This window comes from Myotis nattereri (assembly GCF_964212035.1).
Source record: "Myotis nattereri genome assembly, chromosome: 20".
NCBI classification, from domain to species: domain Eukaryota; kingdom Metazoa; phylum Chordata; class Mammalia; order Chiroptera; family Vespertilionidae; genus Myotis; species Myotis nattereri.
This window is the reverse complement of record NC_138096.1, coordinates 6,090,570-6,116,141: the sequence shown is the minus strand read 5'-3', so window position 1 is coordinate 6,116,141 and position 25,572 is coordinate 6,090,570. Positions and strand designations below refer to the sequence as shown.

At 41.8% G+C, this 25,572-nt stretch overlaps 1 protein-coding gene across 2 annotated transcripts in view; it reads right to left on the bottom strand.

Annotated features, from left to right (window-relative positions):
* The window catches only part of NVL (nuclear VCP like), a 46,989-nt gene extending 24,232 nt beyond the window's left edge, over positions 1-22,757 (bottom strand). Inside the window, exons 1-16 of one of the 2 annotated variants that reach the window (XM_081114354.1) lie at positions 22,658-22,757; positions 19,212-19,285; positions 17,389-17,441; positions 17,223-17,306; positions 15,220-15,277; positions 14,191-14,460; positions 12,784-12,916; positions 12,487-12,563; positions 11,824-11,958; positions 10,276-10,377; positions 7,784-7,901; positions 6,463-6,607; positions 5,286-5,550; positions 3,465-3,683; positions 2,617-2,721; positions 891-953 (exon numbers count right to left, since the gene is read on the bottom strand). In XM_081114354.1, coding sequence (XP_080970480.1) covers positions 891-953; positions 2,617-2,721; positions 3,465-3,683; positions 5,286-5,550; positions 6,463-6,607; positions 7,784-7,901; positions 10,276-10,377; positions 11,824-11,958; positions 12,487-12,563; positions 12,784-12,916; positions 14,191-14,448 — 1,620 coding nt within the window. In that variant the 5' untranslated portion in view covers positions 14,449-14,460; positions 15,220-15,277; positions 17,223-17,306; ... (1 more) ...; positions 19,212-19,285; positions 22,658-22,757. Of the gene's footprint in view, positions 1-890; positions 954-2,616; positions 2,722-3,464; positions 3,684-5,285; positions 5,551-6,462; positions 6,608-7,783; positions 7,902-10,275; positions 10,378-11,823; positions 11,959-12,486; positions 12,564-12,783; positions 12,917-14,190; positions 14,461-15,219; positions 15,278-17,206; positions 17,307-17,388; positions 17,442-19,211; positions 19,286-22,657 lie in introns of both variants that reach the window. The other variant, XM_081114353.1, reaches the window with a different exon arrangement.
* Positions 22,758-25,572: the final 2,815 nt, after the last annotated feature.

Genomic DNA, 25,572 nt, shown 5'->3' with positions numbered 1-25,572 from the left:
ACATGGGACAACGCTCAACCAACTGAGCCACACCTGCCAGGACTAAAAAGCCTTTTCAAACAAATGATAACATTCTCATTGTGTCTGTTTAAATGTTACAGAATGGACAGGAAATAAATTCAGTCTCTTAAATTTGAGATATAAATTGCTTAAGTGCTGAAAGAAATTATTATATATCACTTTAGTGATTTCTTTTCCCCAGAGTATTTTTATTTGTTAATACTTAACTCATTTGAGGCACACAACACTAGGACAAGGAAAGCAGACCCAGGAGTCAGACAACCCAGATTCAAACCTTAGCTTTACTGCTTCCTGGCTGGCAGACTCTGACCACGTTATATAAAACCCCCAAATTTAGGTTTCTTTTTTTTACCTGAATATATTGGGGGTGACGCTGGTTAATAAAATTACATAGGCTTCAGGTACACAGTTCTACAGTGCATCACCTGTATACTGCATTGTGTTTACCACCCCAAGTCAAGTCTCCTTCCCTCACGATTTATCCCTCCCTTCTCCTCCTCCACCCCCTAAACTTAAGTTTCCTCATCTGTGAATCAGAGGAAACAAGAATTTGTGTCTCACAGGGTTGTTGAAGAATAATGTATGCCAAGTGCTTTAAAAATGTATGGTACAGAGCAAACTCTTTAAAATGTTAATTGTTACAATTATTTCCATTTTGCAGGTGAGAAAACCGAGACTCAGAAGTTACCAGACTTAATTAAGAAAGTACATATACCACGTACAGCAGAGTAAGGTTCCAATTCTTCTTTCCCACAGAGGTGATTTCACCAAAATTTGACAATTGTTTCAAAAATATGAAGACATTCTACCCTGTAATTTGAAAGATCATTACCTTCCTTATCTAAACAATGGCAAATGCCACAACTTACCATATTTAGTAATTCTGGGCCTTTGACAGATATAAAATTTAGTCCAGACTCATTTGCAACAGCCTAGGAAAAGGAAGCAAAGAGATACAAATAAGACAAATATACAATAGAATAATAACAATCATTTATGATAACATGGGGATTTCTTGTGGTGTATACTCTATTTTCCCACTTTTATAGTTGCTTCTTTCTAATTAGAAGGAGAGGAGACTTATGGGAAAAAGAGAAATGAAGAAAAAGAAATGTCAACCTAAAACTTTCTAAGAATCATGAAGACTAGAAATCAGAGGAAAGGGACACTAAATATTTATGTAAATGTTATACATGTGTAGCCCTAGCTTGGAATTCTAATGAAAGATCATCATCTCTGTATCAAGAAATACCCTGCCCAACGAAAGCAATCATTCATTCATTAACCAAAATGTAAAAAAATCAATTTAAGCCTCTACTAAGGGTCAGTATTAATGGGCTATTTTTTAAATACTTTTTAAAAAAAATTGATTTCAGAGAGAAAAGGAGAGGGAGAGAGAGGCTGAAACATCAATGATGAGAATCATTGATTGGCTGCCTCCTGCTCTCCCCCTACTGGGGATCGAGCCCGCAACCCAGCACAGGCCCTTAACAGGAATTGAACCTGGGACTCTTCAGTCCATAGGCTGATGCTCTATCCACTGAGCCAAACCAGTTAGGGCTTCTTCAGGACTCTTAAATATCACCATCCCTTGCCCTAGCTGGTTTGGCTCAGTAGATAGAGCGCCAGCCTGCGGACTGAAGGGTCCTGGGTTCAATTCAGGTCAAGGGCACATGCCTGGGTTGCAGGCTTGATCACCAGTGGGGGGCGTGCAGGAGGCAGCAGATCAATGATTCTCTCTCATCATTGATGTTTCTATCTCTCTTTCCCTTCCTCGCTGAAATCAATGAAAAAAAAAAAATATTACCATCTCTTGAATACCATACCTACAATAGCCATCTCCCAATCAATCCATCATAACAATCTGTTTATTTCCTTTATAACTTAGCTGAATCTGTAGTTTTGTTTTTGTTTACTGCCTGCCCCTTCCAAACAGACAATAAATTCTATTAGCACAGGTTCACTAGTTTATCCCTAGCACCGGGAACAATTTCTGGCAAAGTCAGTAGCTCAATAAATACCTGCTGAACCATGAATGCATGCATGCTCCGCCACCAAAAATTGCTCAACATGAAGATTATCCTCTCTCTCAATCTTTGTCTTTCCTGCTGCCAATTTCGTAAGTCTCCTATCTCTCAACTCATTAAGCAAGGGAGAGTCAGGATACACATCTAATGAAGTCTGACTCATTCACATTAGGTTTTCAACATCTAAATGCCAGGTACCTAAGATTTAACCCATCAAAACCCCCAATAGTTCCTGAAATGATCAGAAATCTTCTTTGGCCTCCAAATGAAATATAGTGGACATAACTGAATTTTTCATGGGCAGCATCACGAATCTCGCACTCGCTGTCAGGCAAGATTAAAAACAAACATTGTAAGGCACCCAGGCAGGGGATGGCTTCCACCTGGTGGATTCACAGTTTAGCAGGCAGGGCCTTCTTTCTGGCCATGTTTTCTTAAAAGTGTTGTACAAGGTGCAGACCAAGACTGTGATGTTCTCACCCCCTCCTCTGTTCTCGAACTTCTTGACAGCAATGCCTTGTAGAGGTACTAGAAGCATTAAGAAAGGGCATTTAGTGATATACCATACCTTCGCCAGCAGCGTTTTCCCACAGCCGGGAGGACCGGCGAGGAGGACTCCGGCCGGAGTCACCAACCCGAGAGCTTGGAACTGATCTGGGTTACGTACTGGTGCCTGGAAGCAGAACCGCAGTGATCCGTTACAAGCATCCTTTTATACTGCGTGTCACGTGCTCTCCAGAGGCCCCCTTTCAGCACTGATCACGAGGCCCGAAGGGACGAACAGTGCCGGGACCAAGTGCTCACCTGCTCCAGGCATGAGGTATACGGTGGGAAACACAAAAGTCCCTGCTCTGAGGAATCCATACTTAAAATGTAAGCTCTGAAAACATTTTGAACATAAAGGTTTCTAAAAAAATTATCTCAATTTCCAGGCTATAAGAATTATAGGCAATGTCCTCCTTTAAGAAACCAGAAGCAGCAGTGCTCTACGTAGTCAAAAGCCAGAACCACCTGTTCGCTGTAACCTCCATGCATTTTCTCTCTCAATAGTTACACATCTCTGCAGAGATCACACTTCATTCATGAACCCTCAAATGATCAGCAGTGTGAAAAAGAGTAAAGAAAAATCCTAAGTTTCATGGGCATTAAACTGCTGTGACCCTCGTGAGCTTGACTAAGTTCAGAAAGTCTTTCTCCAACCATTTGGTCTTGGTTGAAACCTAAACTTTCATTTTTACTTACTCTCACAGAATTCACGCACAACCAACAGAGTAAGTCTAAAAAAGATCTCAGAAAAATGAAAAACCATCATTGGGGGATTAATGTTACTACCACAGAACATGTACAACCTACTACAAACGTGTGGTCATGTACCCATCACACGTGCCAGCGGCATTTAGCCACAGACATACCTACCAATATTGCCATGGTGAGCTCCTCTCGAATGTCTTCCAGGGCACCAACATCTGCCCATGTCACGTTGGGGACTGTGACAAAGCCTTCCCTTTTGGCAGAGGGCTGGACTGAGGACAGAGCGACAATGAAGTCATTCAACTCAATGCACAGTCCTTGCAGCTGCTCCTCCGAGAGGGGATCCTGGTTTCGTAGCAACCTCAGCAGACTCTGCAGTTCATCCTTAGCGGGAGCCATTGGGAGAAGAAAAGAAAAATCACTAAGTTTGTTGAAACATTACTTTTTGTACTTTTAAAAATTATTTCTGTAATATTTCTGCAAGCTACAGTAAACTTCTAAGCATTTTAATAATCATCTCCACTGACACAAGAAGTTAACTTTATTCTAAATAGATAATTTAATTTGGGCAAGGAAAGGAACACCAATTATACTCAAATACGGAAGAATGACTTGCATCCTATACTACAGCTAGCTACAGCAAATATATGCAGCTGGCACAGATTCATTTCAATAACCACGTTATTTCCATTTTTCATTTATAAATATTTAAGAGCAGCTGAATTCTGGTGAAATTTAAACAAAGTTACTCTGATGGCAGTAAAATTTCAGTCTTGAACTTCAAAGGCAGATTTCTTGTCTTGTGAAGAAAATGAAAGGACAAGTATAAAGAGTAACTCTGAATAATTCAATTTATAAAATCCTAACCTATATGCAACATTATAAAAGGGATATATTTATATTTTTAACAGATAAAATTGTGGTTCCAAATGAGTAAGAAAAAAATAATTTGAAAAACCAAAGACCTACTAGTAGATCTAAGTTCCTGTTCTGGAAAGTAGAGGGAGTAGGGCCTTAGGCAAGTCACAATCTCTTAACCTTAGTTTCTCTGATTATAAAATGAGGAAAGTAATGATATTTACTTGGCAAAGTTACATGGATCAAATTATATCATACGTAGACACCCCCTGTGCAAACCTTCAAACGCTGTAAAAACGTTATTTTGAGGTTTCGTGATTTACAAAACTCAAAATTTTAACAGTGACCTAGACTGATCAATGCCCCTCTCACATTCATAGGACTGTCACCCAGAACCGCCTGCAGCTAGAGATGAAGTGTGGTTGTGCCAGCACTTCCTAGTCCGCCTAACCAGGAAGGTAACCAGGAAGTAGAACTGAGTGCCCAATGCTCTAAGAGGAGTCAGCACACTTCCATGAAGGGCTAGAGCAGGGGTCCTCAAACTTTTTAAACAGGGGGCCAGTTCACTGTCCCTTAGACTGTTGGAGGGCCGGACTATAGTTTAAAAAAAAACTATGAACAAACTCCTATGCACACTGCACATATCTTATTTTGAAGTAAAAAAACAAAATGGGAACAAATACAGTATTTGTATTTGCATGTGGCCCGCGGGCCGTAGTTTGAGGACCCCTGGGCAAAAGAGCACACGTCTCTGCTGCAGGACTCCTGTGTACAGTCTGCTGTGAAAGGTGAGAGCGGAAATAGACAACATGTAAATAAATGACCACAGCTGTGTTCCAATACAACGTTCATTTACAAAAACAGCTGGTAGGATGAAGGCCCATAGTCTGCCAACCCCTGCTCCAGAATGTCATAATCATTATTGTAAAATGAATTTATTCAGGATAAACAAAAAGAAAAACACCAACCAACCAACTGTAATTTTGAAATTACAGACATTCTGGGCATAACTTCTAATTATTCTAAAGATAAAATGCCAAGACAACAGAAAATCATAAACCTCGACGATGACGACGCTTGCGGGGAAGGTCACGCCAATGCAGAGCATCTGAAGGGCAGTGTAGGTACCTGTCTGGAAAGCACCCGCGCTGTGTAAGTGGGCTCGGTTCCCGTCCTTTCTCCCCGGCCTCCTTCGAGTGGAAAACCTTCCGTCTCAGGCTCTTCCTTCGGTGCATCCTGCGGCCGCATCAGGACCCGGCTGACGGCGCACATGGCTGCCTCCCGGCAGAGCGCCATCAGGTCCGCACCCACGAAGCCGGGCGTGAGGTGAGCCAAGTGGCGAAACTGGAACGTTTCCGGAAGTCTGAGTTTTCTGCACAGCGTTTGAAGTATCCTGTAGAAAAGACGGAGGGAAAATTCAGATTCCTAACCTACCAGTGAAAACCAGTCACTGAATATATTTATTTGAAATACAGTATTTCAAAATATTTCTTTACTAGATTTCTACTCCTAAAGAGAGCCCCCTGAGGTATTTTTAGTCATTCGGTGGACATGTCTTTGCTCTGCTGACATTCAACACCAATGACTAGGAAGGGCTGGTCTATAACAAAACCCAGGTTTCAACTCTCTGGCAGCCATTTCATTCTTTTTCCTAGAAACTCTGGTCTTAGGCAGGTTAGTGCAACAGGTTAAGGTATGGTACTCAGATTGCACCCCCATGTGGACCAGTGAACACTGCTCTATTCCATACTCCAGACCAGCCGTGGGCAAACTACGGCCCGCGGGCCGGATCCGGCCCGTTTGAAATTAACAAAACTAAAAGAAAAGAAAAGACCGTACCCTTTTATGTAATGATGCTTACTTTGAATTTATATTAGTTCACACAAACACTCCATCCATGCTTTTGTTCCGGCCCTCCGGTCCAGTTTAAGAACCCATTGTGGCCCTCGAGTCAAAAAGTTTGCCCACCCCTGCTCTAGACACTGCCCTAAGCTGACCAGCCAAAGTAAAAATGCAAGCCACTGTTAATAATGGACAAATAAGTATAGAGGTATGTAAGTCCATTATTACTGCTGAAAAAAGTCTGAAACAATTACCCTATTGATGAGCAAATTATTTTCTTAAAGCATTCATTTAATGTGGGCTTCTTCCCTTTCCAAATCAATTTAACTGGAGAGCGAGAGAGAGAGAGAGAGAGAGAGAGAGAGGGAGAGAGAAAACAAGGCGACATGCTTTTCACCCCTCAATTTCAAAGCATTCATTCAGATGACACAGTGGCACACTTGTTCATTCTCTAAGAGCATACCTTTCCCTGGATGCTTCATCGGGGATACCGAGGCATATTTCCTGGTCGAACCTTCCTGCGCGTCTCAAAGCAGGGTCCAATGAGTCTGGCCGGTTAGTAGCTCCAATGACTAGGACCTGAGCTGTAGCAGCCACATTATTCAGATCTAATAAGAAGCAGACACAGGGTGAGTGGTGAACAAGACACTTGACAATGAGGACAATAATGCTTACGTGAGTCATTTAAATGGTTAGAGAGAAAGTATTACACATTTTAACAGCAAAATATACATATATATATACATAAAACTAACATTTACTAAATGCCTGATACGTGAGGAAGATAAATACAAATGGTCCTCAAGCAGCTCACAATCTAACAACAGGTATAAACAAAGCACCACAGCCCTAGCTGGTTTGGCTCAGTGGGGAGAGCATCAGACAGCAGACTGAAGGGTCCCAGGTTCAATTCTGGTCAAGGGCACGTGCCCGGGTTGTGGGCTTGATCCCCAGTTGGGGGCGTGCAGGAGGCAGCTGATCAATGATTCTCATCATTGATGTTTCTATTTCTCTCCCTCTCCCTTCCTCTCCGAAATCAATAAAAATATATTTTTAAAAAAGGCACCACAGTGACATGATGGCTGAGGAATAATGGAGAGTGGATGGACAAGGGGACATTCCATTCTCGCAGGGCAGGATACTTGATAAGCAGCGTTACGCTAATGAAATCCTACATGGGAGGAAAGGTGTGAGCGGAAGCACAAGGTGAGCAGTCCAACAACATGGAGTCTGGGCAAGACAGAAGAGTATATGTCTTCAAATAGACTCACGGCATTAATCTGAGATGGGGGGACACAATACAGTCTTCAGTTGCTCTGGCTTAATCCACAGCTAAATTTTTAGGCACAGACAGAATACAGGGCCTAGTGAGTCTTTCATAAGTATTATTTCTCTCAACTGTTTTTTACCAATAAAAGCATATCCTTGGGTGAGGATTAAAAAAAAAAAAGAATATAATTGCACTGAAATGGTAACATTCCCAAGACATGTTTAAGATACAAATTACAAAACAATGTGTATGGTGCAATCACAATATTGTGAAAAGCAAAAATAATATGTTAGTGTGTTTATACATTTGTGTAAACTCATTAAAAGTAACTAAGTTACACTCCAAAAACTAAAATATTAATGATGTAATTTTTTTATGGGGAAAAAAAAAAGATTTCTATTTTTAACTCTGAGTTTTATTCTATTTGAATGTTTTATATCCTCACATATTACTTACACTATTAAAAACAAAGACAATTTATTCTCTCAAAGCGAATTCATCATTTTAAACTGACCATCCATGCAGGTTAGGAGCTGGGCTACAATTCTTCGTTCCATATCTTTTGAAGCAACTTCTCTTTTGGGGGTAATGGCATCAATTTCATCAATAAAAAGAATACAGGGAGCATTTGACTAGAAACAAGAATATCACAAAAGACAATCATAAATATATTTCCTATACTGCAGCATCATTAACTATACAGTTTTAAAAATCTTCATGTTCAAGTCTCATTCACCAAAACAGTAACCCTGAAGGCAGTCACAGTGTATGACTTATCTGACTTAAGAGAAGCAAGATGCTTAAAAGAGACTCCATGTAAGAGAACACATTTAAAGTCTTCTCATCAATCCATGTTTTGTGATGCTAAATCGACCACAATTCTTTTGTAAATTAGGCATGTTTGCTATGCTACAATATATAAATTACAAGTTTATAAGCTTTAAATAAAAAAACCTAAACTTACAAATGTTATATGTGTTCCTGCCAATGTAAAAATATCTAAGCCTTTCCCTAGAATCTGCTATATAAGTGGCATTTAAGAAGACTAAAAGCTTTATTTTTTATTTGTTTTTATGTAGTAAAATATCCATAAAATTACTATCGTAACCATTTTTAGGGCACAGTTTAATGGCATTGAATATGCTCATGCCCTGTGCAGCCATCCAACCATCTCCAGAACTTAAGCGTCATCCCACGCTGAAACTGCAAGTGGCTGACTTTGAAGATGACACTGACTCAGGAAGGGTGGCCAAGCTCCCAGGCATCAGTGTGGAGAATGAGCATTTTAAAGAATATAAACTAGATAAGAGTTAAGGTAGAATAAGTTAGGGTGTAATATAAGCAACCGACTACCTGGAGTAGTCAAACTGGGAGAGACAGAAGTAGAATGGCAGTTGTCAGGTGCTGGAAGCAGGGGGAAATGGGGAGTTAGAGGGTTTAATGGGTAGAGCTTCAGTTTGGAAAGATGAAAACTTCTGAAGATGGAGGAGGGTGATGGTTACAGAGCAATGTGAGTGTACTTCATGCCACAGAAGTGTACACTCCAAAATGTTTAAAATGGTAAGGTAAACATATCTACCCCAATAAAAACAGAGACAAATAGATAGGGATCAGTTAAAATAAAAACTTAGATAAAAATATCTATATATATAAGCTAAAGCACAGCTCATTCTGAGTTACTCAGTGGGTGGGAGTGACACTGATTATGCTGAGTCAGACTCTGAGCCTGGCTAAGACTCAAAACCACACAATTTAAAAGAAGAGAGATTTGGCCCCTCACTGGCTGGTTCTCCTCCCAGCCCCCGATGACCGTGTTCGCAGAGAAGCACTTAGACTATGGACACGTGAGCCAGCTGCATGAGAAGTTCCAGAGAACACAGGTCAGACACCACATGAAAGGTTTCAGAAGAATCCTCTCATCCGCTGCTTTCAACAACCCATGAGATGTGAGTAGTACTATTAACCTAGTTTACTAGTAAGGAAGCTCAAGGTCAGAGAAGTTAAATATCTTGTCTGAGATTCCACAATTACTAAGGGTGGCACAAAGATTGAACCTATGCTTCAGACCTGAAAGTACAGACAATTAACGAGGACACTGTATGAAAGAGAAAACTTTAACTGGACTCAAGTATCATCTTTCTCAGAAGTTCTTAAGCATACAAATTTAATGACATGAATTCCAACCAGGACACAGTCCAAGCTGTAATTTCTCCTGTGACAAAACTTTATTTTCACAGCTTCAATTATGCAACCACAGAAGAGTTTATGCTGGTATTTCTACGGTTGCTTTTATAATGCGATCATTCTGTTAAAATTTTTCACATTGCTTAAAAGGTGTTTGGCAATCCTGTATTGTGAAAAGTGAAAGTAAAATTATCACAAGGATAATCTCTTTTCAACATACACCAATTTATCTTTGGTTTCAGAATCAACAGATTATTTTATCCCATGGTCCGTATCAGTAAATCTACTTTAAATATTTACATCATCATTTCTCAGCCTTTGGCTAAGATCAAGTGTAAAGATTCTGCCATCATGAGTAGCAAAAATTATGTTTACAAAAAAATGGCCAGTGGGCCCTAGGTGGATTGGCTCAGTGGATAAAGCATCAGCCTTCGGACTGAAGGGTCCCAGGTTTGATTCTGGTGGGCACATGCCCGGGTTTTGGACTTGATTACCAGTGGGGGGCGTGCAGGATGCAGCCATCAATGATTCTCTCTCATCATTGAAGTTTCTCTCTCTCTCTCTCTCTCTCCTCTCTCCTCTCTCCCTCTCCCTCTCCCTCTCCCTCCTCTCCCTCTCCCTCTCCCTCTCCCTCCCCCTCCCCCTCCCCCTCCCCCTCCCCCTCCCCCTCCCTCTCCCTCTCCCTTTCCCTTCCTCTCTGAAATCAATAAAAATATATTTAAAAAAGTGAATGGGTAACAAATACTGGCACTGGAGAAAACAGGGTTTTCAGTGTAACCTTATACAATGTGACCACGTGACATTACTCATTAGCTGACTCACCACAGCTTGTTCAAACAGTTCTCTCAGCTTCTGTTCAGATTCTCCAGATACTCCAGACACAATCTCTGTAGCAGCTACTTTGAGAATTGGAAGGTCAAGTTCCTGTGCACAGATGTATAAAAGAACGATCAATTTTTGAATTTTTCACTTCCCTACTTTGTCCGCAGTCAGTCCCTCTCTCATAATGACATTTTAAAATGACGAATTTCCTGAGAAATATCTTTTTGTGTTGGTCCGATAGAACACTTTAAAATCTATGATTTTATTCCAACACAATGACAAGATAACTTGTTTTTACTTTACAGACGTCACTATAAAACTCTGTTATCATCTCTGAATAAAGGATCTGGAATATCAACAGAGAGATTTCCCCCCACTTAGAACTGAACCAAAACAAATTTATCTTTTCAAGAGGAAATAGCAGGGGTGGTGACACAGTTGTCCCTCACACTCTACTAGCATTGCTCTATCCTGAGTCCAGACGAGTAGCCAGTTACTAGTCAGAGGGCAGGCTCTTTAAGCAGAGGAAGGAAACTACCACTTCCCACCCGACAAATGGTGACAAGCCTGCCTAAATCCTACTCATTCACCTTGAAATTCCATTTCCGCAATCACATTTTCTTTGCTCCAAACTCTTAACTTGGGTTTCAACAATCATACGGCATTCTGCACTTTTTGTGTCTCTCATTTATTACCGTTGCAACTATGTAGACATTTATTTGCATGAATGACTGCGTAATGTCTGTCTCCCATATTAGACTGAAAAATTCCTTCAAGATAAAAATTGGGTTTGTTGTAATTATCACTATATTTCAAATATCTGGCACATAGCAGTCACATAATTGATTTCTCCAAAAAATGAATAAGTGAAGCAAATCCATCAAATTCTCCTATATAAAGTCTCATAGAGCACTAATCTATTAGTGATCAGTATAGCACCCTGTGCTTAAAATTGAAGGACTCATTTTGTATTTTACCATCTACTACAGTTTCTGAAAAATTTGATGGGACTAAAATAAGACTGCTAACTTTTCATTTTGCCAAGTATCTATTTTAGAAAAACAGTATAAGACCATTACCCTGAATAAACTTAGTTCCATAAAAAAAATACATCCTTAGTTCTCTTATTTCACTGCTCTTTAGAACCACTGGCTTAAAGAGAAAGAGCAGTAACTAAAATGTAAAATGTAAATGTGTTGAAAAAAAAAAAAAAGAGGGGGTGTTGTTCACAGCTATATAATTTTGCTTCCCACCTAATCCTTGCCATATAAATAGCCAGATATAAAAAAACAGTATGGGGGGAGGGCGGGGCAGGTATGAGGGGGAGGACCTCAAAGGGGTTAATGGGGGAGGGGGGAAGGAGACATAATACTTTCAACAATAAAGACTTTTTAAAAAATAGCATCTCACAAACATCAGCATGAAAGAGGTGAAAAAATGAGGAATCAGTCCTCTTGAGAACATGCCAAGTCTGGTTCAAGTTAACCAAAGAGTAAAAACAAACAACAACAAAAATAACAAAAGCCACCAAGTGTCAGCAAACCTCACCCCAGCAATTGCATGTGCCAGTAATGTCTTCCCGCAGCCTGGCGGTCCGTGAAGCAGAACTCCACGGGGGGGCGAGACGCCCAGGTGCTGGTACACCTCCGGGTGACGCATGTGTATGAGCATCTTGCAGACTTCCTAGCAGGGAGGAGACAGCAGAGATGTCTTTCCCAGGCCAAGGAAGAAAGAATCAACGCGGAATGAAATGTCCTATTCTTTGGAGCAGCAAAATATAGGAGGGAGAGTATATGCTTTGGATTTAGACCTGAGCTTGACTTCCAGCTCTGGTACCGACTGCATGACTTCAGCAATAACCTCGCTGAGCTTCCATTTCCTGATGTCTACCTTGCAGATGTATTGAACTAGCAGGGTAACTGGAATAGAGCAGACACTAAAACATAAGCAGGAACCATTATTATTACTACTTTTAAATAACAGCACTTACAAAGCATGTGGCTTAGGCACACTACAATTAAAGTCGTGCAAGTTGAAGCTATTCTGGTGCTTTTATCCCTCAATACCCTGCAGGGTACAAGTTGGGTTTGCTCTTCTACCCTTCCCGGTCTCCTTCCTACACCCACTTCCTATCAGGGACAAAGAAGTGGACTTGATCTGCATAACTGATTTGCAATACCCACTGGAAGTAAAATTCTGAATCTGAGTAACCTTTAGTGTCACGTCATTGCCTCCCACATCTTCAAACTTCACGCTGGAGGTCTGGAAGTCTAGCCCCCTGGCTTGAGCTGGTAAACGAAAAGGGAGGAAGTGGAAAGATTAGTGATTCAGTAGTAACTCTGAATTATATTTAATACTTGTTAAGTAAACAAAGATCCATTAGCTATTGACACATTTCCTAGTAAATGTCTCTGCACCTGGAAGGTCCCCCAAGCAAATCAGCCTGGAGGAGTGATGCCTCCCTCAAAGCAAACACGGCCACCACCACCCACAAGACCTGCATCGCACCTTTCTTTTGCAGGACGGCTTCTATTTCTCCATCTACTTCCTGAAGATCTTCTTTCTTCCTTTTGCTTCCTCTGCTCTTTAACCTGCCTTTCCTTTTCTTGTTACTCTCCAGAAGAGACGACTCTTTGGAATCCTGGATGATTAAAGCAAAGAGATTTGGAAAAGATCCATTACTAATTCAAAAGGAGCAAGATTTTGGCAAACCAAAAGGCTTGGTTCTTGGAAACCACTTAGAGATGCCCTGTCCAAGAGAAATACAATGCAGGCCACATAGGTAAATTTATATATTCTAGAGCCATTTAAAAAAGCAAAGAAGTTGAAATTAATTTAATAATCTATCTTATTTAATCAAATATATTCAAGGCATTACCATTTCCATATAGCGTCCGTGTGAAAAATTAACAAGGTGTTTTGTATATATTGTTTTTGTAGTAAATTTGCAAAGACCAATGTGGACTTTATGCTTATAGCAAGCACATCTCAAGTCAGGCACTAAATTTTCATCACTGATTGGCTGCCTCCTGCATGCCCCCTACTGGGGATCATGCCTGCAAGCTGGGCCTGTGGCCTTGATCAGAATCGAGCATGGGACCTTTCAGTCCACAGGCCGATGCTCTATCCACTGAGCCAAACCAGCCAGGCGTTTACGTCCACTCTTGTTCCCCTAGTTTATTCTTCACACAGAGATGTCTTCCTTATGGGCTAAGTTAGGTCACTGTCAATCTTGTATTCAAAATCCTCCAGTGGCTTCGTCAGTCTGAAGTCAAAGCTCTTGCAGCTGCCAGCAAAGCCCTGTGTGATTTGGCTGCCCTGCTGCCCTCGTCTCATCCACTGCCCTCCACCCACACCTGCCGGCTTTGCTTTGGCACAGTGGCTGCTCCCTGTTTCTAGCACACACCAAGCACCCTCTCTCTTGAGGCATTTGGGGAGTGTCCAGACAGAGAGAGCAAGAGTGGATGCAAACGCCCTGGCTGGTTTGGCTCAGTGGATAGAGCATCGGCCTGTGGACTGAAAGGTCCCAGGGTTCGATTCTGGTCAAGGGCACATGCCCGGGTTGCAGGCACGATCCCCAGTAGGGGGCATGCAGGAGGCAGCCAATCCATGATTCTCTCTCATCCTTGATGTTTCTAGCTCTCTCCCTTCCTTTCTGATATATATATTTAAAAAAAAAAGGAGTCGACGCAAACTCCAGTTGGAAGGTCATTTCAATAGTTACGACAAGAAAGAGTAGATAGAGGTGTGGTCTAGGATGGAAATGATGGCAGCAGTAGGAAGTGATGAAATGCCACACTTATTTCAAAGTTCCTATGTCTTTTATTTAACACAAGAATCTGCTTAATATCATCCTCAATGAAAAGACGGCAATGTGCTCTAGCTACGGGGGCTGAAATTTCAGTATAAAAATACCTCTATCTCAGATAATGGCTTCTTATTACTTGTCTCCTCTGACAGGTCTGAGAAAAAACTGTCTTTCTTTCCACCCGGAGTTTTGTCAATGAACCATCCTCCTTCAGAGCCTCTGGCCGGGGTCCTCAGTGGAGCGGAGCCCGCTGTGGAAGCTGTCGGTGGTGCTGAACCGCTGGTCTCTCTCTGCTCCCTCTCGGGAGCACTGGCAACAGAATCAGGGTTTCCTTTCCGATATAAGGAGAGCAGGGAAGAGTTCATGTGATTTGCCAACTGGGAGAAACATGATGTTAGCGTAAGTTAATAGGTACTCATGAAGGTTTGATGGCCTATATTAACATGTTTTCTACTTTGTGCTTCCAACAACTTCTCTCATAACAGTTATAGTCAGAAAAACAGGCGTTTGCAATGAGATGATTCCAACACAAATATTTACTATCCAAAAAGGTGTGTCCCTTTGCCACTCCAAGTTAATGTACCTATTCATAATGGGCAGTTAAATAAAACTAAATAAGAATTCTAAAAAATATAAAAAGTAAGTATGAAAATGAGCTGGTAGGCAGTCAATGAGAGTCACCACTATCCCATCAATTAAAAACTAGATCACATATATCTGAGTATCATCATGGTTATTAATAAATTTAAATACTGAATTAACAATGGGAAAAAATAAGTTACAAATAATTTTACATATTATTCCCATGCTCTTTAACCCAAGTCTGTTTATTGGTAATGCAAACTCTGGCAAAGTATCCCTTTCTTCATTTTTACTATGAATTCCCCTTTCTGTGCATGTCTGCCCTTTATATGGCCTTTCTCTTCCCTTCTTTTCCTGTTTTTATAATAGGCTATAAAAACAAACATGGGCACGATGGTTAACCCCAGAGTTCACTAACCCTGTACACAGGAAGCATCCAATTGTTCACAGGTGAAGATGTTCAAAGTCTCTCATTGTATTCCTCACTGATTTTTCTCTAAGGAGGCTGATCATGATTTTTAAAAGACTCAAAGTCCATTAAATGTTTGGCTTACCTGTGGATCTGGGTAATCTTCCGTATTTGAATCGTCATCCGAATAGCTTTCAGTATACCTGAGTGAAAAGAGGCAAATAAATTGTAAAGGCTTTTCTCTTCCATCCTAAAAAAAATACTAACTAAAACAAGAAAATACACTGAAGGAGAATATTACTATGGTGGTTCAGAGCACATGCTTTGGGATCAGAGAAATCTGGACTCAAAATCCAGGTTTACCAGTTACTTTCTAACTTCTATTTAAAATCTCTGAGCCTCAGCTTCCTTATCTACAAAATGGACATCTCACTGAATTATTAGAAGATTAAAAGAAACCTGCAAATCAAAAGAAGAAAAAAAAGAGAAGGGGAGAAAAAAAAGAAAGCTTGCAAAGTCCTTAATACCTAGTAAATGCTTAATAAATTGTGGATTCCATTAGCTGAGCAATAAATAAAAGTGAAATGTGAATTCCCACTAGATCCCAGGGTCTCATTTAGGAATGTCTGATGCCAGGAGAGGGAATACTCCGTAAGCCATGTAACCAGATGGAACGTTTACACGTCTGCTTGGAGGAATGAAGACACACAGTCTTATCATATGATAAGAAAAACAAGCATAAATCCTAATAATTACAAACTGAGAATTTAGTCTCGGTTCTTTATAACCAAGAGTTGGTATCTAATAACTACAAGACTCTACTACTTATTGTTTCTATAGAAATAATTAAATAAGAAAAGGGCTTTCCAAGTAAAAAGGTTTACATGAATTTTATGACCCATCTTTATAATTAAGACATGAATTTCTTTGCTATTCATTAAATTCAACTAAGGTAATTTGGTGCGTTTCTTTTCAATATAAAGAAGGTAGATTACCCAACTATTTGGGAAAATATCATTTTGCCCTAGAACTCATGCCATACAAGTATGATTAATTACAAGGGGATGAAGTAGTTAAATGTAGTACCATAAAGGAACAAGAAAAAAGTACAGGTAATTACGCTATATGCTCCTGTGACAGAGGTCTATGTAAGCATTCAGAGCATAAACCACACAGGAAAAGGTTGGTAGCTTTGACTCGGTAAAGATGCAGAACTTCTCTAATCAAGACATTATAAACAAAAAGAAAAGGCAAGTGGCAAAATGGGACAAGCATTTGCAATACATGTGAAAAGAGGTGCTATTTGATACAAAGAACTCTGACAACTCATAAGGAAAATTCAAATACTTCTCAAATGAAAGACAAAATCCATAAGTAAGAAATTCACAAAGAAATGTGAAACAGTAAAAAAAAAATCACGTTATTAAAAGATTACAAATAAAAACAATATGATCAATTTTTGCCTATACTAGCAAAGATTAAATAATCATGTAACTAGGATTAAAGGGGGCAGAGAAATGCATTCTTCACACAAAACTGCTGGAGTATAAACTAAGGCAACCTTTCTTGGAGGGCAGCTTCAAATGCACTAAAAAATACATGCTTGAAAATATAAATCTCTGTCTCCAGAAATACCACTTCAGGATTTTAACATATAAAAACAAACAAATGGTCCTAGCCAGTTTTGCTCAGTGGATAGAGCACTGGCCTGCAGACCGAAGGGTCCCAGGTTCGATTCCGGTCAAGGGCACATGACCAGGTTGCGGGCTCGATCCCTAGTAGGGGGCGTGCAGGAGGCAGCCAATCAATGATTCTCTCTCATCATTAATGTTTCTAACTCTCTTTCCTCCCTGAAATCAATAAAAATAAATAAAAAATAGAAAACAGTCTAGGAAGGCCTGACAAAGACAAAGCATTCTGAAAGCTGACTCTTGAATGCTGAGTGGGAGCTTGTGAAAGAGAAAGGAACATGCCAGCTACAGAAAACTGCAGTTAAGGACTGGAGAGGTCAGGCAAGTGTTACACAGCGCCTTCTGGGCAACGAGGAGCCCCTGAAAGTTTTACGCGTAGAAATATAATGTGATCAGACTCATGTGCTGGACAGAAAAAACCCTGCACTCCGAGATCCTTACTCATTATCCTCTTCACCTTGTCTTGCTCTTTTTGCCAGGTGTTCATCTTCTAATTCTGTTAGATTCTTAAGTTCCTTCTCACTATTAATTATGCTAAATACTGAAACAAAAAGAAAAATGCCATGAGCCAAAGCCATTCTGTAATGTTATTAATGATTCATTTCTAACACTAATAGACTCACCTTTTTCTACCTGAATCCTAAAAGCATTTCTTTTTCTTCGACCGTAGTCTATGCTGAAAAAGAAGACAGAAATTTAGTACAGTGGTCTCCCTCACATAAGTCTGCATGGATATATAATTATGCCACTGAATTTACAGACCATAAATCTATTTTCAAATATCTTTGGAGTTTACACGTTTACAACTATAATTTCTCTTGATATTCTACAGAACAGGCCAAAAGAGCTAAGCAATTGGGAACATGCATTCTCCTTAAAAAAAAAAAAAAAAAAAAAAAAAAAAAAGCAAAGAGTGACTCCCCAGGAGGCTCAGAGGTCGGCAGAGCTGCCACGGCCACCAGGGACCCAGTGAGCACAGACGGGGCCACAGGACAGGGCCCTGAGCCACAAGATTGAAGTCTAGTGGAATTCACCCAGCTACGTTTCAGACTTGCTTGACACCATAACCCCTTTCTTCTTTCCAATTTCTCCGTTTTGGAATGAAAATGCCTATCCTATACCTGTCCACTACTGTATTTTGTCTTTTTAAAAATATGTTTTGTTGATTTTTGAAAGAGGAAGGGAGGAGAGAGAATTATCAATTTGAGAGAACCATCAATTGGCTGCCTCCTGCACGCCCCATATAGGGGATTGAGCCTGCAACTAGGAATGTGCCCTGCCGGGGAATTGAACCAGTGACCTCTAGGTGCATGGGAAGATGCTCAACCAACTGAGCCATGCCAGCGAAGGCCACCACTGTATTTTGGTAGCAGATAACCTGTCTGGTTTTCCAGGTTCACAGCTGGAGAGGAACTCGGTCTCAGAATGAATCATAGCTCCAGTCACGCCATACCTGAGTTACTGAGATTTAGATGTAATTTTGGAGTTAAAATTGAGACTGAAATGGGTAACGACTTCTGGGGTTACTGATCTTTTACTTGTAAGCAGAAGGATTAGGTTTGGGAAGGCAAGGGGCAGAGTGTTATGAACTGAACTGTGTCCCTCCAAAATTCGTATGATGCAGTTCCAACCCTGAGTACCTCAGAATGTGACTGTATTTGGAAACAGGACCTTTAAAGATGTAACTCAGGTAAAATGAGGTCTTATGGGTGGGACTTAATCCCATAGGACTGGTGTCTATAAGAGATTAGGACACAGACACTTATACACAGAGGAAAGACCATGTGACGACACAGAACACAGCCACCTGCAAACCAAAACTCCCCTGTGCAGCCGTCTGGGCTGAGTGACACATTTCTGAGAGTCAGGAAGCTGCGGGAGATCGTGCCTGATGGTTTAATTTTTTTTAAAAAAATATATTTTATTGATTTTTTACAGAGAGGAAGGGAGAGGAATAGAGAGTTAGAAACATCGATGAGAGAGAAACATCGATCAGCTGCCTCCTGCACACTCCCTACTGGGGATGTGCCTGCAACCCAGGTACATGCCCTTGACCGGAATCGAACCTGGGACCCTTCAGTCCTCAGGCCGACGCTCTATCCACTGAGCCAAACCGGCTACGGCTTAATTTTTTTAATGAAGCAGGAAAAGAAGTAATATTCCTGACCAGACTATAAGGTACTGAAAGATAAGATGCAGCCATTACCCCTAGTAACAAAGAAAGCTCTTTGCCTATAACAGGTGATGGATAAATGTTTGTATACTAGTAACTTACTTGAATTCTGAACTTAGGGACTGGAGAACTAATGTCGGCAGTTATTAATATCAATTGGAAATTTAGGAAGGATGGAAAGTTTAAAAACGATAGGAAAGAAACAACAAGCAACAACAATGGAAAAAAATGGAAGGAAAGAAAAGCAAGAACCTGCAGGCTCTATTTCTTTACCTGTACATTCTTTGTAGATCAGATGCCATGATTCCAGTGTCCACATACTTGCCACATCTGCTACTGGTGAGGTACTAAAACAGAAAATACGATAAATATGAACACTCAATATTTCAAACTCAAAGATTTTCTGTATTTTTTAAATATATTTTATTGATTTTTTACAGAGAGGAAGGGAGTAGGATAGAGAGTTAGAAATACTAATGAGAGAGAAACATCGATCAGCTGCCTCCTGCACACCTCCTACTGGGGATGTGCCCGCAACCAAGGTACATGCCCTTGACCAGAATCGAACCTGGGACTGTTCAGTCCGTAGGTCGACACTCTATCCACTGAGCCAAACCAGTTAGGCTCAAACTCGGAGATTTTAATTGACAAATAAAAGACTGGGCTACTCAACATGTCATATTTCAATGTAAACTCTTCATTAATAAAGCATACCAGAAACATAAATTAAAATCACTAAATGATTGTCACATCTGGAATCAGACAATTTAATTAAAATTATCAATCACTATGACACACAAAAATATTAACTAGAATATTTATAAGGTAGTGAGGACTTATTATATCCTAGGTTCCCAAATACCCCAGAACAAAACACTAAACTCCCAAGGGGTATTTTAAATTTGAAGGAACATAATAATATCTGACATCTGCCCAACACTGTAGGAATTACAGCCTGAGGCAGTTCATGGCTTCAATATTACATCACCTTTTGCTGATGTCATGTCTGCAAAACTGGGTTTTCAGCAGTTGCTATAATAAAAAGCAAATCCCATGTAAAAACCAATGTGCAAGAGGATGAGAATGGCAGAAACGACCTGAGTGTGAGGTATGAGAAGTTGTCCCTTAGGCACATAAATCCCACTCGCAAGTAAGTGCGGTCATTGAAGAACGAAATATAAATGTATTAATTTTCTTTCCATTTTTACATATTATCATCTCAAAAGGCTACTAAGTTATATGAACTAAATAGTTATTAAGTTGCTAGAACCTAACTAATTAATAAACAGATCCATTAGGTATTACTTTTGGTCTAGGACAGGGGTGGCCAAACTTTTTGACTCGAGGGCCACAATGGGTTCTTAAACTGGACCGGAGGGCCGGAACAAAAGCATGGATGGAGTGTTTGTGTGAACTAATATAAATTCAAAGTAAACATCATTACATAAAAGGGTACGGTCTTTTTTTTTTTTTTTTTTTTAGTTTTATTCATTTCAAACGGGCCGTAGTTTGCCCACGGCTGGTCTAGAAGCACCATGAAAATATTAATGAGAAACGAAGGGCCTTGTGAGCCTGTTCCCGGGGGCCCTTTACACGTTATCTCTTTTAGTACTCACAATCCTATGTGGTAAGATGTTGAAGAAGTGTAAATTAAATTAACCTTTAAAAGGTTAATTACTGCCCGGCCTGCATGGTTCAATGGTTGAGCAGCGACCTATGAACCAGGAGGTCATGGTTCGATTCCCGGTCAGGGCACATGCCCGGGTTGCAGGCTCCATCCCCAGAATGGGGCGTGCAGGAGGTAGCTTGATCAATGATTCTCTCTCTTCATTGATGTTTCTCTCTCCTTCTCCCTTCCTCTTTGAAATCAATAAAAATACATAAAATAAAGTATACCGCTAAGTGAAAAAAGCAGCAGAATTGATGCAAATAAGCCAGTGTGATTAAAAAAAAAAAAATGAACACATACATATGCAAGCGTGTAAATGCATACAAAGTTTTAAGATGCAAGAGAGAGACCTCTGGAGAAGTGGAGTGGAGGTGAAAGGAACTCTTTCTTTTCATCCTATGCCCTCTGCTCCTTTAATGTTAAACCCTAAGAACCTATTGCTTTTATAATGAACCAAAGTAAAAGCAATAGCGGAAACGTCTAATGTCAAATGCTGAAGGACAGTCAAGGGTGGTGAGGACTGAGAAGGGGCCAGTTTTTAGGGGTCCCCGATCAGAGCCCTGAAGAAGGGGAAGACGCAAGCGGTAGGAACAGCCCGCGGAGTAATTCAGGGTGAGTGAACTGCAAAGAATGGAAGTCGGGGCTTGGCACGTGTGAGAAGGTCCATGTGCTGAGGGCAGCGCAAGCCAAGGTGAGAGGAGAAGCAAAAAGCAAAAAGACAAAACAGGGGTCAAGGGGCCAAAACACGGGTTTTTTTTGTTTTTGTTTTTGTTTTTAGGTGGGTTTTACTCCAGATGTCTGACAAGTCAACTGGAGGGTTTGGGGCAGGGCATTCTCACATAAGATGTTTCTACTCTGCCTCTCCCTCTCCCGAGGATATGGGAAAAACATCCTTGGCCGAGGATTAACCAAAATAAATAAATAAATCCATAGTAAAGTGAAAAAAATATATACATTTAAAACAAAAACAAACGGCCGAAACCGGTTTGGCTCAGCGGATAGAGCATTGGCCTGCGGACTGAAAGGTCCCAGGTTCGATTCCGGTCAGGGGCATGTACCTGGGTTGCGGGCATATCCCCAGTAGGAGATGTGCAGGAGGCAGCTGATCGATGTTTCTCTCTCATCGATGTTTCTAACTCTCTATCTCTCTTCCTTCCTCTCTGTAAAAAATCAATAAAATATTTAATTAAAAAAAAAAAACAAAAAAAAAACAAACGAACAAAAAACAAAAAGATTATATAGCGGCCGGTAAGGTAAACAGAGAAACAAGAAAAGTAGCTGCCAAAGCATAATGTAAAGAAAAATTTCTCCCTTCTTCTAAATAAGATAGCTTCCTGCCCTGACCGGTGTGGCTCAGTGGATAGACCGTCGGCCTGCGGACTGAAGGGTCCCGGGTTCGATTCCGGTCAAGGGCATGTATTTTGGTTGCGGGCTCATCCCCAATGGGGGGTGTGCAGGCGGCAGCTGATCGATGTTTCTCTCTCATCCATGTTTCTAACTCTCCATCGCTCTCCCTTCCTCTCTGTAAAAAAATCAAGAAAAAAATATTTTTTTAAAAAAGATTGCTTCCTGACTGTACCATTCATTCCAAGACATTCAGCACACACTGCTTTTACTAATGATTATGGAAAACAAAACCCCTAGGTAAAGTGCGTATTATAAAGTCCCATCCATACTACCTATTTCTACTGTATCCCAACCTGACCCCAAGTTTCCTGAGATGGAAATGCTTTACGGCCCCCCAAGCGCCTCGTACAGTAGGGAGGGTCCTAGCTTCACGACAGGAAGATTATAACTCCAAGGCCTTCTCCGCTCTCCTTCCTGATCCGCGCTGAGGGGCTCCAGATCCGGGCAGGCCCCCGGGCTGCATCCTCCCACCCGGGCGGGTCCTAGACACGCCGCGCCCCCGGCGGGAGCGCAGGCCCGGCTCCGCGGGCGGCGGAGTGGAGCTGCCAAGAGCCCCACGGCGGCGGGCGGCTAGTCCCGTCCGACGTGGGAGCCGCCCTGCAAGGTGCCGTGAGCAGCGGGCGCGGAGCACTGTGAGGCCCACCTGGATGACTCGCTGCTTCAGCTTATTATCCACGAAACCTGCAGGTCTGGGCTTCATCCCGTCTGTCTCCGCCGCCACTGCCCCGGCGCAGGAGTCACGTGATCCGGAGGGGGGGGGGTCCTTCCCCGGGGCTGCCCGCGGCAATCGCCGGACCAGCTGCGCCTGAAATGCGCCTCCACCCGGCCTGGCGCGCGCCGCTCCCCGCAGCACGCGTGTCCCGCGGGCGAGGGAAAAACTACCGAGAACAACGAACAGGATTGGAAAACCATTCAGGGAGTTTCTCGGAGCCTTATTTTGCAGGCTCCTCCAACAGGCCCTGGATGACAAGGACCCCTTTGAACAAGCTCAACTTTATTGTTTCCAGCTGTGCGGACAAGCGCACGCGGCGGCTGCGGGGAGGGTCCAGGTGGGCTCTGTCACAGGCTGGTAAACTTGTTTTTGTTGATTTTACCCCGGGCGTTCCAGCCACACCTCTACTAGGATGCAAAGCTAATCTTGGCCTAGAATCTTAACAAAACCGGAAGCTTTTTAGACACTTGGGACGATAAAAAAAATTTAAAAAAAGGTAAAAACCCACCGCCGCCCTGCTGCTTGCTTTTCTAACTTAATTACCCACGTCTGGAGGCCTATGAAAAGGCTGGGTGTCAAAAGACTGGTTCACCCAGATAGCTAAACCATCTTGTACATTTGGAAATCATTTGACCTTATGCCATTTTTGACAGATGATTTGTTGAGCACATCCAGTGCAAGAATTTTACTAAACACTAGAGGCCCCATGCACGAAATTGGTGCAAGAGTAGGCCTTCCTCCCCCTGGCCGCGGGCAGGCACCCAACAGGCACCTGGACCCAGGCTTCCCTTGCAGTCTCAGCTTCATCTGGAAGGTCGTCCAGAAGGACGTGCAGTCTAATTAGCATATTATACTTTTATTATTATAGAGATGTATTTGCCCTTGCAAATTATGTAGCCCATACAGACCTGAAATACTCTGGAATGGCACCTATTTTTAGATATAGATAAAGATATATAGACATATAGATAGATAGATAGATAGATAAAATATATGACATATTTATATATGATATATTTATATGTGTGTGAATTTTTATTTATTTCAGAGATGAAGGGAGAGAGAGAGAGAGAGAGAGAGAGAGGGAAACAACGATGAGAGAGAATCATCCATGGGCACCCTCCTTCACGCCCCACACTGGGAATCATGCCAGCAATCCTGGCATGTGCCCTTGACCTGGAATCCAACCATGACCTGGTTCATGGGTCCACGCTCAACCACTGAGCCACACCGGTTGGGCTAGAATAGCACCTTAAGGGCAAGGAGTGTGTTTTCACCTCTTGACTGCCTCAAGTGCAGTAGGCAACAATTGAAAGTAAATTAATACTAGATACCAATACTGATATACTTGAATATATTTTTCCATTGGAATTATTTCGACTATTTATTACCCTGAAGACAATATTACATTAATTCCAGTGGTCAGAATTTACAATACCATATAGCTAAACCAAAAACCTACTGAGTAGTAACCTGAATGTATGTACTTCTTAAGAACTTCCTGCAGGCCCTGGCCGGTTTGGCTCAGTGGATAGAGCGTCAGCCTGCGGACTGAAGGGTCCCAGGTTCGATTCCGGTTAAGGGCATGTACCTTGGTTGCGGGCACATCCCCAGTGGGGAGTGTGCAGGAGACAGCTGATCGATCGATGTTTCTAACTCTCCATCCCTCTCCCTTCCTCTCTGTAAAAAATCAATAAAATATATTTTTTAAAAAAAGAACTTACTGCAGTATTTAAATGGTCTCCATTCTTTTTTTTTTTTTTTTTTTTAATGATTCGAGAGAGAAACATGGATGTGAGAGAGAAACATCAGTCAGTTGCCTCCCGCACACCCCAGGGAATTGAATGGAACCTACCACCTTTCTGGGAGGAGGCTCCAACCAACTGAGCCACACCAGCCAGGGCAAATGTCCTCCATTCTTTAATGGTGCAGCCCCACCTAGTGGTAGTGGCGGCACATTTCACCTCCTGTTCCTCATACCTTGGCTCCTCCAGTCCCAACCCCCGCAAATGTTGTACCTCACTAGCAAACAGCCTCTTGTCTAATTGTGCTTTATACTTAGGTTGACCTATGTGCTCATTTACTTAGGACAGCCCTGGTGCTGGCCTCTTGATCCAGCATGATAATTCATAGTCTCCCCTTTATGGAAATCAATGAAAATCACCTAAATGAGAGTAGGCAAAGACTCTTCAGAGCTTGCCATAACAGCAAGGGAGTCAGCCACCATTACTTGCATTTGGGCAGAGACTCGAAGGCAGGCAGAGGAATGGGCACACTTTATAACTGTAAAAGGGAAGGCTTCGGATATGCCCTGATTGGAGACTATTGTCATAGGGAAGCTGTACGTGGATAAGTAGAGGCAGGGCATCCTATATGACTACTTAGGGGAAGCATTTTTGGCTTTTCCCGGTTAGTCCTAAGTTGGAAGAACTGGGACAAAAGTTAGGGAAGCGGTCAGTTATCAATGGAGTCCTGGCCACTTAGGCCCAATTGTTACAGGATTTATTGTTTGTTGGGGATAGTGGGGGAGGGGGCAGGGTGGGAAGAAATTAACCAAAGATCTTATATGCAAACTAGAGGCCTGGTGCGTGGATTCGTGCACCGGGGGTTCCCTTGGACTGGCCTGTGCCCCATCGCAATCTGGGACCCCCTGGGAGATGTCGGAGAGCTGGTTTTGGCCTGGTCCTCGCAGGCCAAAGGAGGGACTCCACTGTTGCACGAGTCTGTGCACCAGGCATCTAGTATTAGAATAAAAGTCATGCTCCTTGCCAGAGATTCACGAGGCTCTGTGACCTTGCCCTGCCCACCTCTGACTTCCTCTCCCAATTCTCTCACCCTTATTCATT